At 38.2% G+C, this 19,223-nt stretch overlaps 1 protein-coding gene across 3 annotated transcripts in view; it reads left to right on the forward strand.

The window, feature by feature from the left end:
- Positions 1-19,223, forward strand: part of FGD6 (FYVE, RhoGEF and PH domain containing 6) — a 120,324-nt gene that overhangs the window by 5,080 nt on the left and 96,021 nt on the right. For all 3 annotated transcript variants that reach the window (XM_019446467.2, XM_019446468.2, XM_019446469.2), the window contains exon 2: positions 622-3,022. In XM_019446467.2, coding sequence (XP_019302012.2) covers positions 622-3,022 — 2,401 coding nt within the window. The remainder of the gene's footprint in view (positions 1-621; positions 3,023-19,223) is intronic.

Genomic DNA, 19,223 nt, shown 5'->3' on the forward strand with positions numbered 1-19,223 from the left:
AATTCCCAATGACAATTTCTGTACAGAGAAATCCAACTTTAAAATGAATTGAATAATACAGAAGAATTACTTTTGTTTTTAAGTTCGGAAAATTTTTGATTTCTGTATTCCTTTTTAAGATAGTTTTGGGGTTCTAGTGGGGTAGAATCTTGAGAAAAAGCATTTATATAACTCTATGGTATATCATTGAAGTTGAAGAATACTACTGCTTACTGAGAGGCAAACTTAAAGAGTTCTATCTACATATAACTTAAGCAAATTCACTCACTTAGCACTCAGCAAATGAAGTACTTTTCTTCTATAAGCGTCCCAAAAGCAGAAGCCAATGATCTCATTTAGTGTCTACTGAAGATATGGTAATCTGTTCTAGAGTTAGAAGAAAAACTGTTTTGGACTTGATAAGAAATGTACACTCTACCCAAAGCTTTGTATATTGGAATTGAAGGACAATTTAAGGAATTTTCGAGAGTAACGTTTGACTCTTTAACATAATCTGCCTAGTAAAATGTAAGTTCACCATTTTGTCAAAAAAAGTAAAAATGTTATCAAATTTAATCATTTATCATCTTTTGGGTTTTGTTTTTTGTTTTTGTCATCAAATTATTATTTTTTCCTTTCTAGAGATTAAGAAGCCACCAGTGGCCCCCAAGCCAAAGCTTGTGGTAGCAAATAATAAGCCTGCTCCACCTCCTGTTGCGCCTAAACCTGATATTGTGATTCCTAGTGTTCCACAGTCAACAAAGAAAACCAAACCAGCAATAGCCCCGAAACCAAAGGTTCTGAAAGGCTCACCTGTTAGAGACATCGGGCAGTCACCATCAAGGAAAATCATTGTGAACCTGCAAGAGCATAAACAGGAATTACCTAAAAATGCTGACAACTCTAATTGTAAAAATGTAGGGCGTCAGAGCAGCGATTATATTTTACCAATGTGCTCCTGTAATTCTCAGTGTATCCATAAACTTGGGAATAGAGAACATGTGTGTGTAAAGCAGCTTATCTTAGAGCCCCTGGAAATGCATGAAAATTTAGAAAATAGTAAAATTGATGAGTCCTCTTCAGCTATAAAAACAAGGAGTAAATGTGATTCTAACTTTGAAAAAGTCAGGAGCCAGAATGCAGTAGTTTTAAAGGCAAACATCCTAGAAGAGAAGCTTAAAGATGTTTTAACACAACGAGCATCACCTTTTATTTCCCTACAGAAGCACAGCTCCACAGACAGCCCAGAAATGACTGATGGCTATAATTCCAACAGACAATTCAGAATTGAGTTTGCAGACCTGTCACCTTCCCTGTCCAGCCTTGAAAAAGTTCCTGATCATCACCACTGCCACTTACAGATTCCTAGTGATGAAACTTATCAGCATAGTAGTGAAAAAAGCAATAGTTGCTTTCATTCATCTGAACAAGAAACTCTGGAAAATGATAAAAGAAGTACTTTTCCATCTTCAGATGGAGTTAATAAGAAATCAGAAGTCAAAGATCTTGGTCCCTTAGAAATTCACTTAGTACCCTATACCCCCAAATTTCCAACTCCCAAGCCCAGAAAGACACGGGCTGCTCGTCTGTTACGCCAAAAGTATATAGATGTTCCTAGTGAAAGTACTGAAGAACCAGAGAATTTAGACAGTAACCCTTCTTGTCCTTTAGAAGCTGGTTTGAAAAACAGTAAAATTGGTGTTCTTCATCAGAATGTTTTGTGTAACCAGGAACAGGTGGACAAAGTGAAGCCAGGAAATAAAAGTGAATTGAATGTGGACTGCAACAGTGACAGACAAAATTTATTCAATCCACAGAAAGTTATGTGTCATGAAACATCTTCCTTTGAAAAAATAGAAACAGATTGTAATTTGAGTTCTGACACCAAGACAGTAGATGGTTCTAGTATGTCACTTGCTATGGACAAAGGGACCAGTTTTATAAGATGCAGTACTTTATCTATGAGCCTGCCTAAGCAACTCAAATTAACTTGCAATGAACATTTGCCTACTGCCTGTAACCTGGAAGCATCTGCCCCTCAAATACAAAAAGAATCTATAATAAAAGGTGAAAGTTCCTCAAGAATTGTCCCCAAAAAACCTCAGAGACACAGCTTGCCTGCTGCAGGAGTACTTAAAAAAGCTGCCTCAGAGGAGCTGGTGGAGAAAATTTCTTATCCCTCAAATGAAGAAAACAATTCAGAGAAGGGTCTAGAAAGAAATCACCTTCGACATTTGTGTGCCCAAAACCATGGTATGTTGTCCTCCTTTGATATGACTAAACAGACTTCAGAAAAGCCAGTGTGGAAATTACCTCATCCTATTTTACCCTTTTCAGGGAACCCAGAATCCTTAAAATCTGTCACCATATCATCAAATAGTGAGCCTTCAACTGCCACGACTAAGCCTAGAGCGAAATCATTATCTGCTATGGATGTGGAGAGGTGCACTAAGCCTTGCAAAGACTCTCAAAAGAAGAACTCGTTAAAGAAGTTGCTGAACATGAAACTGTCCATCTGTTTCATGAAGAGTGATTTCCAGAAATTTTGGTTCAAGAATAGCCAAGTTGGAGATACAACCACAGGCAGCCTCTCAGGTGGGGAGCGGAAAGGGATTGAAAGTGATTGGCATGGCACGTTGGTAGAAGAAAAGAAAAGTAAGCCCATCAAAGCATACTCTGCAGATAATTACAGCCTAGAATCCCAGAAGAAGAGGAAAAAGTCTCGGGGCCAGACCAGTGCAGCTAATGGACCAAGATCTGAGTCTTTGGATGACCAAATGCTCTCCAGGGAGTCATCATCTCAGACACCTTGCAAATCTATTACAAGTGGCTATGCACCAGAGTATGAAAATATACGCCATTATGAGGAAATACCAGAGTATGAGAACTTGCCATTTATTATGGCCGTAGGGAAAACTCCCGAGTTAGAATGGCAAAATTCCAGAAGCATGGAGGACACCGATGCAAATGTGTATGAGGTAGAAGAGCCATATGAAGCTTCAGATGGCCAGCTGCAACTTGAACCCAGACATCAGCATTCCAGGTAACACTTAGGTGCCAGACAGGCACTGCGCTTTAACTGAAATTAACCTGCAGCAACCCTGTGAGATGGGGAAAATCACTTGGTGAGAGAGTGGCTTAGTTAAGCATATATTAAATTATTCCAAACTACAGTATTCTTTTATCATATAGCCAGAATGGATGTTTTCAATGCAAGCTTGAAGTAGTTGAGTTATTTTAGTAGCTGATTCAAAGAATTTGACCCAGTGATAGTGTAGATAGTACAAGAGAGACCTGGAAGAGCAAGTTTGCAGGGCCTCCAAAGCACCAACTTAGAAGTCATAGCAGGAAACTAGGAGAGGAAATTGGCCAGTTCAGTGAGGTTTATTTGTTAGGTGTAGGAATCTGTAAAGTTTGAAATCCATGTGTTTGCCTATGGTGCCCTTGTCAGTTAAAACCTCTAAATTTGCAAAATTTCCTCTCTGATATTAGTTATTTTGCTTGTTGAGGACTAATTGCTGACTTCATATGGACGTAGGAAAAATGCAGGAAGTGGAAAGGTACTATCCTTTCTTTCTGAGTTTTGTATGCGTACATGCTACTTCTGATATACCTACCTACTCCATCCATCTTATTAAAACCTTGACCATCTTTAATGGTCCAGCTCAGCAACCACTGGCTTCATGAAGCTTTTACAGACCTAGTAGCAAGTGTTTATTTCCTATTCTGATCTTCCTTTTATGCTGTGGTATCCTTACAGCCTTTCTCTGTGTGTTTTATGGTGTAATTATTTATTGGTATGTCTGGTGTTCTGTTTTTAGTTTTAAACTCCAAGAAGAGTTTGAGTCATACCTTTTTATCCTTCATGAGGTCAACCAAGGGGCTGAGGAGGAATGAGTAGGTGTTGGTTGGATGATAAAATGAATAAAAAAAGAGGCAAAAAAAAAAAAAAAAACCCAACCCACAACACAACCACTGCAGCTGCTTTTTTTCTCTCTGTAGTCACAAAGAGGGGCCTTTGCATTGCATTTAAAGTGTTTTGTATTTAACAAAAAGCACATAGACTCTTTTTGAAGTCTTCGTGTTCTTATATATAAACCTCAAGCCTTTGAATACTCAGATCTACAGTGGGACTTTTGCAGAAATGTTAACGTATATGGCACGTAGTAGGGGCTTAAAGGATTATCAGGAGAATTGAATAAATAAAAATGTCAAGCAAAATCTTAGTGTACCAAGTAAAATTGTTCTAATTTCTTTAGCTTACAGATGCTCTCCTAACGTTTTTCTTTACTCATAAACCCTGTCCTTCCTCCTTTGACCCATGAAAGATTTAGCCTCCCTTGCCTAACTTTTCTCATAGCTGACTCCATTCTGTTTACAACTGTCTACTCTGAACGTTAGTACCTAGGCAAAAGCCTTTTTCTTGGCATAAATATTTTGACAGAGAATTGAAATTAAGTATCCCAACTTAAAAAAAAAAAATGTATTCTCATGCTTGCTCTTCTGTCCATGGAACAGTTTTGTTGGTATTGCCCTCCTTTTAATATTCTTCTGTATAGTGAATAGTGTGTCTGTGAGAAAGGGAAATTAATTTGGCTTCTTTATGGTATACTACTGTCCTTACCTAAGATGAAGTTTTTTTCTTGAAACTGGAGGTTTGGTCATCCCATTGGCCCTCAGGCTTAAATCTCAAGGATCTGTCATTATTGCTAACACCAGCTGTAAACTTCTGGAACTCAGCCTTTTTCTGCTGTTTCTTACGCAGGGTGCTTTGCTCTGATGGTGGTGGGAAACGTGGTTGGAAGGGGTTAATGTACACAGCCAGCCTGTGCAGCTGGATGGCATTCTTAAGGAGGGTTCTTTCTCAAGGCCACAGGAAACTGAGGGCGGCTTTGGACAGGTTACAGGCTGTCAAGTAGGGCAGTCTGGTGAAGAGTGAGTGAGCTCTGCTTTTGAATTAGCTTTCCACAGAGATTTTTGTTTAGGCCTGGAGCAGGGAGCCAGGCTTGAGACTCTTGAAATGTGCCAGCTGAATCAAAAGCCTTCAGTCATAGGGTCAGACTAACAGCTTTTCCTGGGAGGTTGTACCTTTTGTAAACAACATTGAATAGACAGAGAAAGCAAAACCCAAGCCCTCATGAGGAGGATACCTGGACACCCTAAAATAAGGTAAATGAGAAGTGGGACATACATTTCAGGTGAGTTGAGTGGATCCAAATGGAAATCCTGTTTGGTAATCTAGCTGTTGAAAATATATAGACCTCTGCCTTGCAGTAATTAAAGTCCAACCCAGTAAAGTTCTAAAATGATTAGAAAAAACACATTATGAACCCTATGTAAGATCGTTCTGTTGGAAAGAGTAGACAAGTGTCTTTAACAGTTTCTCGATCCTCAGGGAAGAGATTCTGGCTCTTTCAGAGGAGATTGGCTCAGAGAGACTTACTAATTTTACAGAGTCCACATATATAATCAACCAGATTCTGGATTAGTAAACAGACACTGCCAAGCTTGAGGTGGCTCATATGGTCACCTTCTTTAGAAGACAGATGTTTCATGAATCCAACAGCTTAATATTTACTAATTCATAACATGTTTGTCATTTATCAGGAAATAATTGTATACAGTCCCCAGTTACAAATAGGATTGTATTCTAAAAGTTAATTGTAATTTGGAACTTAGAGTGTATTGTCCAAAGAAACAACTTTGGAAACATTGGTAAAGGACTCAGTTTAGCACCCAAATTATATTAACCATTACTGTACTGGCTTCCACTTCCCTCGTCCTGGGTGAATTCTTCCTCTCAGCTTCTCTTTGTGCTGAGGCAGGAGCATTGGCCAGGGTGGGGTTGAGCATCCCCATGTCAGAGAAGCAAATCCACTGAGTCTGAGAGGCAGTGTTTATGGAAAGGGTGAGGTGACTAAAGAATGAGGAAATCAGGGGCTGGGTTTGCTTTGAGAAAGACTGTAAGGCATTGGGAGTGATAAGGAGAAGGGAAGGGCTGGGTGATTGGGATTTAGAGTGCAGTGGATTTTCTTTCCCTCCTTTCTCCTCACTATTCCTATCCCTCCTCTCTTTCCCTCCCCATTCTCCACTGCAGGATTCTGCTAATTGGGTTTCTGACCTCAGGCAAGAGTGAGTAGAGGAAACTGGAGGAGGGGAGTTGGCTGCTGTGAGGAGTGGTGCTGGGAAGCCCTGCAGCCAAGAAGGGTGAATAGCCAAATATGAAGGTAAAGGAGGGTGAAGGGAATACCCCTGGCCGTAGAAACTGTAGCTTTTGGTGTTCCCAGATCGGTCACCGTTTGCTTACTGCCCTGGGTTCTCAAAAGCAGTTTTGTTGGGAGCCAGATTGTGAGAAACTCTGGAGTATTCTGGTGCCTTTTGGGTATAGTTAGGAGCTCTCTTGCCTGAAATGTTTCAAACATGATTATCCTCAAATACATAGCAGGCAGCAGGCCTTTCTGTCTCACTGGCATGCAGGCTAATGAGTGCTTATTTATTAGTATTATTTAAGAAGTTCGATTTTCATAGGGAAGTTTGTAAATTTGGGCTGTTAATATTAAAGAGTTATAGACAAATTAGCAAAATAATAGTATGCCAATATGGGAATTTTCCTTTTGAAATTGTAGTGGCTTTCTTAACTCTCTAACCAAGAAAAACTTTCCCTGGAACCTTTCTACCTTTTTCCTCTGTTGTTTAATTCTTATTATAAGCACTTCAAAGAAAATGAATGATTATTGAGTTTTCCTGGATAACCTAGCAAGCCCTCAGTTTATATATTCCGCACTATTGACCCATGTGTAAAGCACTGTGCCTTCAAAAGTGAAAGGAGAGTGCCTACTCCCCAGAATTTCTGTCCAGTGAGGCAGCAGACAATTACAGGGCAGCATGGTTTTGTGATTCCAAACTTTGTCCGAGTTATACCCCAAGAAGGGTGTTAAAAATGACTTCACAGGGCACCTGGCTGGCTCAGTCGGGGAGGAGCATGCAATTCTTGATCTCAGGTTTGTGAGTTTGAGTCCCAGGTTGGGTGTAGAGATTACTTAAAAAAATAAATTAAGATAAAGATGACTTCACAAAGGTGGTAAGACTAGACCCAAGGCTTATAAAAATGGACAAGATTGAATTTGGCATTTAGGAGGTCGTTTTTTAACCTTGATAAGAACAGTGTCAGTGTTGCTCTAGAGGAAGAAGCCAGATTGCAGACTGAGGAGGATTTCAAAGAGAGGAAATGGAATCAGCCAATGTAGATGGCTGTTCTTGAAACTTTGCCCAGAAGTCCCCATCACTTGACAGGTTTGGATTTATCTTTTGGTTTTCCTCAAGCACCAAGATTCAAAATAAAATAAACTTCAAAATAATTTCTTCTTAATCAGTAGACCCTCATTTCTGATGAAGGAAAGTATTAAGTTTTTTGTTTGTTTTCTCCCCGTTTTAAGCACAAAACTGGGCTTAATGAGCTGGCCAAATGACAAATCGTCTAAAATCCTGTTATGGCTTCTGTGTTGTAAATCATCAGACCTAGTCTCTCTTGGGTTGCATTTACCATCTGGTGGTAGTGTTGGATTTTAATGTAATGATTAAAGTATAAATTAATAGCCCTAATAAGCATTTCCACCTTATTGTAGCACTGATAAGATTATGCACTGTTAGAGGGTAAGGGTTAGGACTCCTGTATCTCAACAGAAGCCTTTTACTGGGAGTTATTTACAACATCATCAGCTCAGGAAATATCAAACATTTGTATGGCTCTTTAACTTTGGCTTTCTTGTGTTGGAATCATAACCTCACAATTTTGGCAAATCTGTTTGTTTACATACTTACCCTGCATTTGAAACTGCAGCTAGAAGCATTGGATTTTATTTCTTGGCAATAAAGCTTTTCTTTTTTTCCTTTCAAATTAATTATTAGCAATTAGTGAAATTGCAGTATTTTTTCCAGCACTGTCACTTTGGTCTCATTTTTTGCTGAAACAGATAAGTGATATTTTATCAAACATTATGCTTTTCTGTGTTGGAATGTCACTTTATACTTTTGGATGCATATTTTTAGTCAAGAGATAGAAGAACAAATATCCTAAATTATGATTGTGTGTACACACATACATCCTGTCATGGTAAAAATACATCGTGTTGAGATAGATGATATTTGCACATTTGGGGGGTGGGTGGCATTATTTTTAGAGATGATTGGTTTTCCATTGCTAGATTTTTATTAAATTTTTGAATAGTAAAAATCTAAAAATTTTGTAATTTAGCCAAGGATATCATAATTTTGCTTTTTAAAAGTTAATAATCAATTATATCAGTGAGACAAATTGCTTTGCAAAATGAGCTTCTGACCTATTTCCTAGAAAAACATTCTCAGTGTGAACCTTTTGGGAAAGGACACTTGTGGGGAGGGGACAAGGATGGCCTTCATTGTTTTCCTAAACATTTTTAATTCCTGTAAGGACCTGATTGGTAAAGATAATCTGATAATCCATCAATCTGTAAATGGATTAAGCCTGTTAATAGGATGTTTGGAAGTCAATGCATTTTTGCAATAGAAATAACTGTGAGTAGGTCTTAGGTTCCTAGCCAGCCCACAAGAACTTATTTAGCTTCTGATATGTGAAAAGTGCAATGGAAATTAATAGCAAATGAAATTGTGGCAATACCAAAACAGAACGATAAAATAAGATTTTTGTAACTTTTAAATGCTGATACATTCAAGGAGGTGTAAAAGGTGGTGTGTTGAGGAACTTATTAGGAAGGAACAGGATGAAGAAGTGGAGAAGATGAACTTTGGCTCACCATTCCTCCAGGTGGTTCAGGGGAATTCCAAATCTAGGCTCATGTTCTTTTGTAGGGTGATGAGTGTATTCATATTTCAGGTATTCGTAAGTAATGCCTGTGCTTTGTATATTACTTTTGTAAGCTTTCTGTGTTCTTCCAGACATTTCTTTTAAATGCATCATCTTTTCCTGGAATTACATAGATTAATTTGGTATTTAGGGCAAGCCCTTTATTAAAAAAGTAGACGTGTTTATATGAGCCTATTTATTTTAATACTTTTTTGAAACTATATTAGTAGCGAAGTGTAGCAAAGTGTGCCACAACTCAAAGAGCGGTTTGAGTTGTAGCACATTTGGGTGTAGGAAGCTACAAAGTAGATGTTTTTTATTAAATTCTGAGTTAAGTTCAAGAACTGCACTGCCTAGTTTCCTCTGGGTGGTATAGAAAAACTACTTTGGATTAGTCTGAGTCTGGTAATCGTGTTTGTGGATCTCTGAAGGTTAAAAAAAAAAAAGTATTTGCAAGTAGTTTTGACGTCAGACAGAGATAATCTGTCTTTGGAATTATAAAAATTGGGTTGACCAAATAGACTATCAGTGGAGTAAAGTGTGATGATAGTATTTCCAGGAAGAACAGCTGTCTTCTGCATTTCTCAGCCCTTCTTGTTTGCATGTATTATAGAGCCATTTTGGTTCCATATAAGTGTGCATTGGAGTAAGGCTGTATTTGGTGTTATCATACCCTTTTATACAAGAAGAAATCGAATCACGGTGATGGTGACTTCAGGAAAAATGGACAATTAAAATACAATGAGATTCGTGATTCTGAGCCCTAATGTCCAAGGGTCTGTTTACCAGACTCTCCCATTTATCAAAGTATTTTGGTTTCTGCTTCAGGAAAGGTGAAATAATAAACACTGAACAAAGAAAATCAGTTCCCCTGAATGTTTGGATAAAAATAAAAAGGAAAACAAACACATTAGCCTTTTTCTGTTTGAAATGGTGTAACTGCTTATTCTTGAGCTCCCATGGATTCCATAGAAAACTTTGTTTTACTTAGATCATATATTTTTTTGAAGTCAGTTTCTTGGTAACATATTTTTGGCAAGTTGATATACTTTGGCATATGTTAGTATCATCTGAAACATTAGGAATTAAAGAATAGATTTGGTTTTTGATAAATTTAGAATAGCTCGTTCTTTTTTCTTTCTTCATCTGGAAAGTAGTTCCGATTTGAACTATTTGGCAATTGTAATTTCAAGTCCAGGAAAGTTGGTGTAATGTATACAGAAGGAATAATTGGTGACTTTTTTTCTGTCTTTTCTCTTGGTCTTTAGATGTATCTGCAGTCACAAGTAAACAGATATTTCAATTTAAATGAGTAGCTGTTTCATTTCTTAAATTTTCTTTGTATAGTTCCACTGTTGGAAACATGAGGGAAAAGCACAGTTCCTCACTACTGCCCTTTTAGGTTGTGGGAAGTACTTGGGGTGGGAGGGAGGGATGAATAATGAGCTCATTCATGAGTCCAGATATGATTTATTTGGTATCACGTTTGGGTGAGGAAACTTAAATGGGGACCTTTTGGGTATTTTGAGAAATTTGGAAAGTCATATATGTCTTTTAATGGTTCTAGGTTAAATGTAAATTTTAGAACTAATAGAGTCATTATAAATCATCCAGTGCAGTCTCCTCATTCACTGATGAAGCCAAGCCCAGCAAGACATGCTGACTTTTTCCACACCACAGAGATGGGAAATTGCAAAACCAAGACTCCAACCTGCTGCTTCAGAATACCACATTGCCCCTTCTAATGCTGTTGTGGAACCATTGCAGTGAAAGTCAGCAAGATTTAGAAAACTCAAGTGATCTTAGTTGTTGAAAAAAGGTTTAGGTTTGCTTGTGACATTGCCTATTTTCTTCAGTTATGACAGATATTGTTATCCCTATTAGGAAGGAGGGCTGCACACAGCTTATGAACACAGGATTATATGGCTCGTGTTTTTTTTTTAATTTTTTTTTTAACTTTTTAATTTTTGAGACAGAGAGAGACAGAGCATGAACGGGGGAGGGGCAGAGAGAGAGGGAGACACAGAATCAGAAGCAGGCTCCAGGCTCTGAGCCATCGGCCCAGAGCCCGACGCGGGGCTTGAACTCACGGACCGCGAGATCGTGACCTGAGCTGAAGTCGGCCGCCCAACTGACTGAGCCACCCAGGCGCCCCTGGCTCGTGTTTTTAAGATGATTTCAGGTGATTTCAGAGAGATAAGGGCTCAAACTAAGCAGAAACTTTTTAGCCAACAAATATCTGTGCTACTAAGTTAACAAAACTTTCTTCCCTCCACTATCTGACTCCCCATCAATCCAGTTTTTTGCCCACCTCACCAAAAGTCTATCAACCAGATAATATCAAGGATAAGAAATGATCTTAACATCAAATAGCACAGACTCTATGCTAAATAGTAATAGTTACTATTTACTCAGTATTTCTGCTATGCCAAGCATCATGCTAGGAGCTCTCTCATAGTCCCTTCTATCCTATAAGGCAGATATTATCTTCTTTTACAGATGAGGAAACTAAGATTTAATGAGTTTTAAGTAACTTGCCCAAGGGCACGCAGGTATTGTGTAGGTGAACTCAATATGGAACCAAGTTCCTGAGACATACTGATTTTAAATCAGGATATGTTCATATTGTTCTGTGCTGTGAGGCATTGGTTTTGCCTTTTTTTTTTTTTTTTTTCTTTTTATGTTTGATATCGGTAGAGGTCTGTGAATCTTCTCTCCAGGAAACCTTGATGGACAAAGTATTTCTGTCCCAAATTTGTTCAGTGTCTAGAAGGAAAACACAAGGACACCTGCAGTGATATGTATAGGCATCACTGAGCATTTTCAGAGACTCCAGATTTTTCATGCTAGAAGAGCTCATTGGTTGGAAAGTTTTTGTGGTTAGGAAATTGATGTTTCAGTGTTTGGAAACTGAACTATTCATGCCATATTTGCATTTAGTCAAGGTAGTGGTGTTAAAATGGGTTCCTGTCATTTAGTACCATTTTATGGGGAAATTAATGACACTGGGAGAACTATGCATGTCTCATATTTTCCCACTGATTTACGTGAAAGTTACTTTTTTATTTATTATCACTATTCCTGATTTCATTCTTTGTCAAATACTTTCTGACCTCTAAAACACTGTAGTTTAATAGTTAATTACTATTTATGGATCCCCAAAGTAAATAATTTTGTAAAGCTGAAATACCTTTTATAATAATATATCCTTATTATCGTAATGAAAAAAAAAAAACAGATTTAAATGAATGGTAGGGGTTTTTTCCCCCAAAGAGGCAGGTGATACACTCTCTGGTTGAATATTGGAGTAGATAGGATTTCTGCAGTCTTGTGAATTATGAGAGGGCAAGACCTGAAAACTGGACAGGGAGCACATTCAGTTGGGCTATAGATTGAGAGAAAATCTTAGATGAGCACTGCTAGCATCATTTCTGGGGCTGCTGACATAGGTCACAGTCACTGGCTTCATCTACCAAGAGGCTTGTGGAATATACCTCCAAGGTGACACTGATCATGATGCCTCTGTGACTTTTTAATTTGGCATCTTGTATTCATTCTGCCTAGGCTCAACTGAATTTAGCTAGTCTTATTTTAAGCAAATAAATGCTGAAAGTCATGTAGAAAACATTAAATTCCTTTTGTGTACACCCTGCTGGGCATTTTAACACTGTGTCTCGTGTAAAATAATTACAGTGCTAATTACGGCTTCTCCAAAGCAAGCCTGGTAAGTAAGACCTATACTTGGGTATGAAAAGTAGATACATGTATATGAAAGAACTCAAACTGAATTATAGGACTTCTGATAATTCAGACTTCTGATATATTTGTAGTTTTTTTCTCTCAATCCAAATTAATTAATCTATCCAGAAATAACTCCCCAATTGGCTCCATTGTGAGGATGTCTCATTACCAAAGAGCATGTAAGTATGGATTTTTTAGTCTACAGATATGGATACATGTTTCACTACCCTATATCACTTGTTTCCTGCCTCTCCTCTTCAAATGTTTTGTGCTAAAACAGGATGAAGAGGGGATAGTGGAGTGCCATGCTCTGAAGGCTTTTGTTATAGGAGCCTGCTGAAATCCTGTTGGCCTCAATCTGCCAGTTTTCCATGACTCTGATTCCCAAAGACTCCTACCTAATGACAGTTGATTTAAAAGGCATCTGATTCCCATGTAAACATAGTGACATTTTAACTGCTAATGGGGATATTTTGAAGTCATTTTATTCCATAGTAGATAATCAACTACTTCAGAGACAGTTGGTGTTTTAGATTTTATTTTATAGAATTTATATAGAGAATTTTGGTAAAATATAGATTTTACTTTTATAGAAATTAATAAACTTAATTCCCCTTGGATAAACCAGAAACCAAATAATTACCTCTTACTATGTCCTTCTCTCAGGCTGGTCTCAACATTTGGAAATGGGGGTGGGGATAGGGGAATTAGACAAGAAATCAGAGAAACTAAGGAGAGTTCCTATTCACAAGGAATTTACAATCTGGTTTATGATTTTTTTAAGTTGAAAGTGTAACTGACATAACTGTAGATTCACGTACAGTTGTAAGAAATAGTACAGGGGCAGGGTGTTTGGGTGGCTCAGTTGGTTAAGTGTCCCTTGGTTTTGACTCGTGGTTTCGGTTCAGGTAATGATCTCACGACTCATGAGTTCAGTCCCCATGTTGGGCTCTTCACTGAGGGTGGAGCCTCCTTAAGATTCTCTTTTTCTCCTTCTGACCCTCTCCCCAGCTCACTCTCTCTCTCAAAAAAAAAAAAAAAAAAAAAAAAAACAAGTTTTCTCTTTAAAAAAAAAGAAAGAGGGGCGCCTGGGTGGCTCAGTCCATTGAGCATCCAACTTCGTCTCAGGTCATGGTCTCGCAACCTGTGAGTTCGAGCACCGCATCGGGCTCTGTGCTGACAGCTCAGAGCCTAGAGCCTGCTTCAGATTTTGTGTCTCCCTGTCTCTTTGCTCCTCCCCCATTTGCGCGCATGCACTCTCTCTCTCAAAAATAAACATTAAAAAATTAAAAACAAAAAGAGAACGAGTACAGAGAAAAACTAGTATCCTTTTACAAGTTTCTCTTCATGGTAACATTTTGTAAAATTATAGTAAAACAGCACAACCAGGATACTAACATTGATACAATCTGTTGATCTTACTTAGGTTTCCCCAGTACTTGTACTCAGTATGTATATATGTATTTAGTTCTATGTAATTTTGCCACGTGTTGGTTTGTGTATCTGCCATCACAGTGAAGATGCTGAGCAATTCCATCGTTGCAAAGATCCCCCCCTGTTACCTTTTTATAACCACACCCACCTCTCACCCATCTCAGTCCCAACCTTGGCAACCAATAATCCGTTTCAAATTTTTTGTCATTTCAAAAATTTTATATATAATGGAATCATAATTCATTCAGCATCATTTCTGGAGATTTCATCCAAGTTGTTGTATACGTCTCTATAGCTCTTTCCATTTATTGCTGAGTAATATTCTAGTTAAAGGACATCTAGTTAAAGGGCCATTTCTACTGTTTGGCTCTTAAAAATAAAGCTATAATCAACATTCATGTATAGGTTTTTGTATGAACATATGTTTTCATTTCCCTGGAATAAGTACCCAAAAGTACAATTACAGGTTATGTGGTGATTGCGTGTTTAGTTTCAGGAGGTGCTGCCTCCTAAACTAACCTCCTAAACTGTTTTCCAGAGTAGCTGTACCATTTTACTTTCCCACCAGCAGTGTATGAGTGGTCCAGTGTCTCTACACCCCCTTCAGCACTTGGTGTTTGCCACTTTTATTTTTAGCCATCCTGATAGGTGTGTGTAGTGACATCCCGTTGTGGTGCAGTTTGCATTTCCTTAATGGTTAATGATGTTAAATATCTTTTCATGTACATATTTGCCATTTATATATCCTCTCAGGTGAAATCTCTGTTTCTTTGGCCCATTTGCAAGTGAGACTTTTTGGTTTATTGTTTTTTTCATATATATATTTTTTAAAGTTTATTTATTTTTGAGAGAGAGAGAGAGAGAGAGACAGAGCATGAGCCGGGGAGGGGCAGAGAGAGAGGGAGACACAGAATCCGAAGCAGGCTGCAGGCTCTGGGCTGTCAGCACAGAGTCCGACACAGGGCTCGAACTCACAGACTGCGAGATTATGACCTGAGCCGAAGTCGGACGCTCAACTGACTGAGCCATCCAGGCGTCCCATTGGTTTATTGTTTTTTAAAAAAATTTTTTTTAACGTTTTTTATTTATTTTTGGGACAGAGAGAGACAGAGCATGAACAGGGGAGGGGCAGAGAGAGAGGGAGACACAGAATCGGAAACAGGCTCCAGGCTCCGAGCCATCAGCCCAGAGCCTGACGCGGGGCTCGAACTCACGTACCGCGAGATCGTGACCTGGCTGAAGTCGGACGCTTAACCGACTGCGCCATCCAGGCACCCCGGTTTATTGTTTTTAAAGAATTATCTCGTAATTAAGCATCATCTGGTGCCCTACTCCCTAGAGAATAAAATTCAAACTCTTTACCTTAGTAAATAAGACTTTTTGTGGTCTGGCCCCAGTTGGCCTTTGTAATGTCATGAGTTTGCCTACCGTATAAGATTGACCAACATTCCTAAGCACCCTGTTCCCTTTCATAGCTTTGTTCTACTACCTGACACACCCTCCTCCAGACAGATTATCTTTCATCCTTCTAGACCTAACTCAAATGTTACCTTTCACGGAACTCTCCTTTTCCAGTGTAGGAAAGGTAAGAAAATACCCCTACCTCTTCCACCTATCCCCTTGTCCCACTTATCCGGTTCTGTTTTTCTTTCTAATAACACTTTCTTTTCCCATCAGTATATTATCTATTTCCCACTTCTCTCCACTACTAAAATACAACCTGCATGAATGAGTGAGGCATTTAACTTTGTTACAGCACTTTATCCCCTGTGCCTAGAACAGTGCCTGACATATAATGGGCACATTGTAAATAGTTCTTGAAAGACTGAGGAAGTGAATTTGTGGATACTTGTGTTGCCACTCCCTTCCATAGCATGTTACCTAACATACCCTATTTACAGTGTAATAAAAGTGATAGCTACCATCTACAGTATTGATTGTATACCAAGCAGTACAGGTCACCCCTTTCTTCGTCTGCTTTTGCACAGCACTACTTTATTATTCTATCCTAGCAGTTTGTTAGCCTCTCCCTACCACTCCCTCCAAAAAAAGAAACATAAGATATAAGAAATATAAGAATAAATATTATAAGCATCTTTGTGTCCCTGGCCTCAGCAGATACCTGGCACAAAATAGGTGGTCACATCTGAGTAAATAGTTGTCAGGTTATATATTGCTTTTACTTGTGTGAGGTCAGAATCCAGCTGCATTTTGAGTAAACCAGTGTCCCACTGACTAGGCTTCCAGAATGCACAGGAAACATCTGTTAATTTTGGAAAGCTGTTACACTGATTTGGAAAATTATTGCTATTTGCTAAAACAAAGCTCCCTTGAAGAAGAGAAATTGGGCTAAAAGACCTCACATGAGTCTGTCTTTATTAGATAGTGAGCATCCTTACATGTTGTAGAATTGTTAAGCAAGAAACTTTCCATTCCACTCATTCCACTGGTCCTGTTACGAACCTGCAGAAAGAAGCCATAGGCCTAAATTCCCACACGAATCAAAAGCAATTTTTAACAGTCTCTCAAAGTATGTATCTTAAGGTGCCTATCGTGATGTGATGTGCGATTCAGAAAATGTAGATAATTTAATACTAAAAAAAATATTTTTATAAAACTCTTCTTAAATGAAAGATCTGTCTCTATGTCTTACATGTAGTAAGAAAACTGAAAGTTAAAAAATAAAAATCTAAGCGGTTTGTAGGTACCCAAAGGAGTTAGCCAAACTGTTAGCATGTCCCAAAATCAAGAGCTTGGTGAAGGCCTTGTGCAATTTTTATATATATGAGGAAATGATTAGAGTGATTTAGCTATAGAAAATGTGCTTTCTCTTATGGGGTCAATTACCCATATCATTATTTTAGGATTTGAACATCTGGTCTGCTGAAATATGTTATTTAAATTCTGTTGTCTGCAAATAAAGTGTATTATCAACACCAATCTCGAGTAGTCGGGTATCCAGATGAGAAAAATATAAGAATCTTAAATAAAAAAAATTATGAAATCTGGTGCACCTGGGCGGCCCAGTCGGTTGAACATCTAACTTTGGCTCAGCTCTCAGTTCGTGATTTCAAGCCCTGCATCAGGCTCTGTGCTGACCGCTCAGATCCTGGATCCTGCTTCAGATTCTGTGTCTCCCTCTCTCTGCCCCTTCCCCACTCATGCTCTGTCTCAAAAATGTGTGAATGTTAAAAAAAAATTTTTTTTAAACTATAAAATCTTCTAGAAAAATGTTAACTTAAGAAAACTTTTTACCCTTATCTTTTAGTGTTCTCACTATACAACAGATAAAATCTGATGTTCTAACTATTAAGAAGACCAATAACATATAGGATATGTTCGTGAACTTGTACAGATAACCTGAGAAAGCTATTTAATAGATTACACGTTTCATCCTAGTATTAAATTGTGTTTCCAGTTATATTAAATTGTGTTTCCAATTACAGGTGCTTACTGCATACCAAGTATATGCTAAGTACCATATTTGGGGAAGGATAAAAGAAACTTTTAAAATCAGAATTGGGAGGCGCTTGGGTGGCTCAGTTCGTTCGGCGTCTGACTTCGGCTCAGGGTCATAATCATACAGTTCGTAAGTTTGAGCCCTGTGTCGGGCTCTGCTGACAGCTCAGAGCCTGGAGCCTGCTTCAGATTCTGTCTCCCTCTCCTGTGCTTGTTCTCCCACCCTCTCTCAAGAATAAACAAATATTTAAAAATAAGTAAATAAAATGAGAATTGGTACTAGGGTTTTAGCAAAGAATATAAAATAAAGGTCTGAAGGGTGAAAGTTTTCTGTGACTATTCAATTAGTTTTGGTCTCATTAAAATATATGAACTCTTTGTAGAGCAAAATTTAAACACTGAGAAAGTAAGCAAATACATTAGCTCTAATAGGTTCAGGGGCTTTTTGATGGTAAAATTAGTTTAAGTATGTTTTCATACCCAGTGTTTACTTGATTACCTGTTGATGGTTTTGTACAGTGGGCTAACATGAGATCTTAACCGTTCCATTGAATGTAGTAGCCTTGTTAGATTGATTCTCAATAGTAGTAATTCTAAGCATCTTTAATTCTTACTGAGCTCTTCCCACTGCTAAGGAGCAAAGTATCTTCCCATACTCTCCTGTATTCTACATATTACTGTCTTTTCAGCCTGCTTGTTGAAGTCTTGACTCCAGTAAATATGTCTGCTGGCTTTTCTGCTAATGCCCTGTGGGTTGATTCCATAAGTTAAAATCTGTGACTGTGAGTAGGGTTTGTTGGAGTTTACAGTAGCTTCTATCTTACTATACTTACCTGATGTTAGGGTAAAGATGTTCTTTCTTCCTTGGGTTTACCATACAGGGAATTTATCATTTTCCTTGACAGGTGGTAGACAATTTAGAGAGTTGGAAGTGTGTTCATTTATAGTCTGTCTACAGGAAGTATACTGAAAATTACTGCTGTAATTTACATGTCAACATGGTCTGATTTTTGTTTTGTTTTGTTTTGTTTTGTTTTGTTTTGCATTTTATAGGAGGCTTAGATAGGGATGGCTGTCTCCAGCCCATCCTTCCCCCTTATCTTTGATCTTTTCTTCCTAAGTATTATATACATACATGTATATATATGTGTATATATATATATATATATATACACACACACACACACACGTATATATATTGTATATGAGGAATGCTTGAAATAATTGAAATTAGTAAGCTTGGGGGAAGGAGAATGGGGATTTTCTGTATTAAGTTTTTAAATTATAAGCATTACATAGAATCCTTTTTTTTTTTCTTTTAAAGTTAAATGTACATAAAGCGAAAAGTGAAATGTTCCTTCCTTTCCCTCTCCTTATCCCCCTCCATTCTAGTTGAGAGAAAAGGTTTTCTGGGGGTTTGTTTGTTTTTGTTTTTTGATATGGAAAGTTTTAGAATAAATGGAAATTTTAGGGGTAGTTAATCTCTGTTCCCAGGAGGCCTTATCTTGGAGGTACTTGAGAAAGGCAAAGGCTGTCAGAACTGTTTCCCCTAGGCAGGAAGTCTTCCTTCTTGTGTTACCTCGGTGCCTAACACAAAGCTTAACTCACCAGGAACTCAGTGAACAGCTAGGGTAGTACAGGCACATATCACAGATGGAAGAGTGGATCACGTTCCTGGATAACGCTTTGTCTTTCTACTTGCTCCTTATATCTCTCCTCTTTCCTTCTTTTCTTACTATTTTCTGGTACCTTAATTTGTCCTTACTTC

This window comes from Panthera pardus, unplaced genomic scaffold (assembly GCF_024362965.1).
Source record: "Panthera pardus isolate Hobbes unplaced genomic scaffold, ASM2436296v1 HiC_scaffold_6, whole genome shotgun sequence".
Lineage (NCBI taxonomy): Eukaryota > Metazoa > Chordata > Mammalia > Carnivora > Felidae > Panthera > Panthera pardus.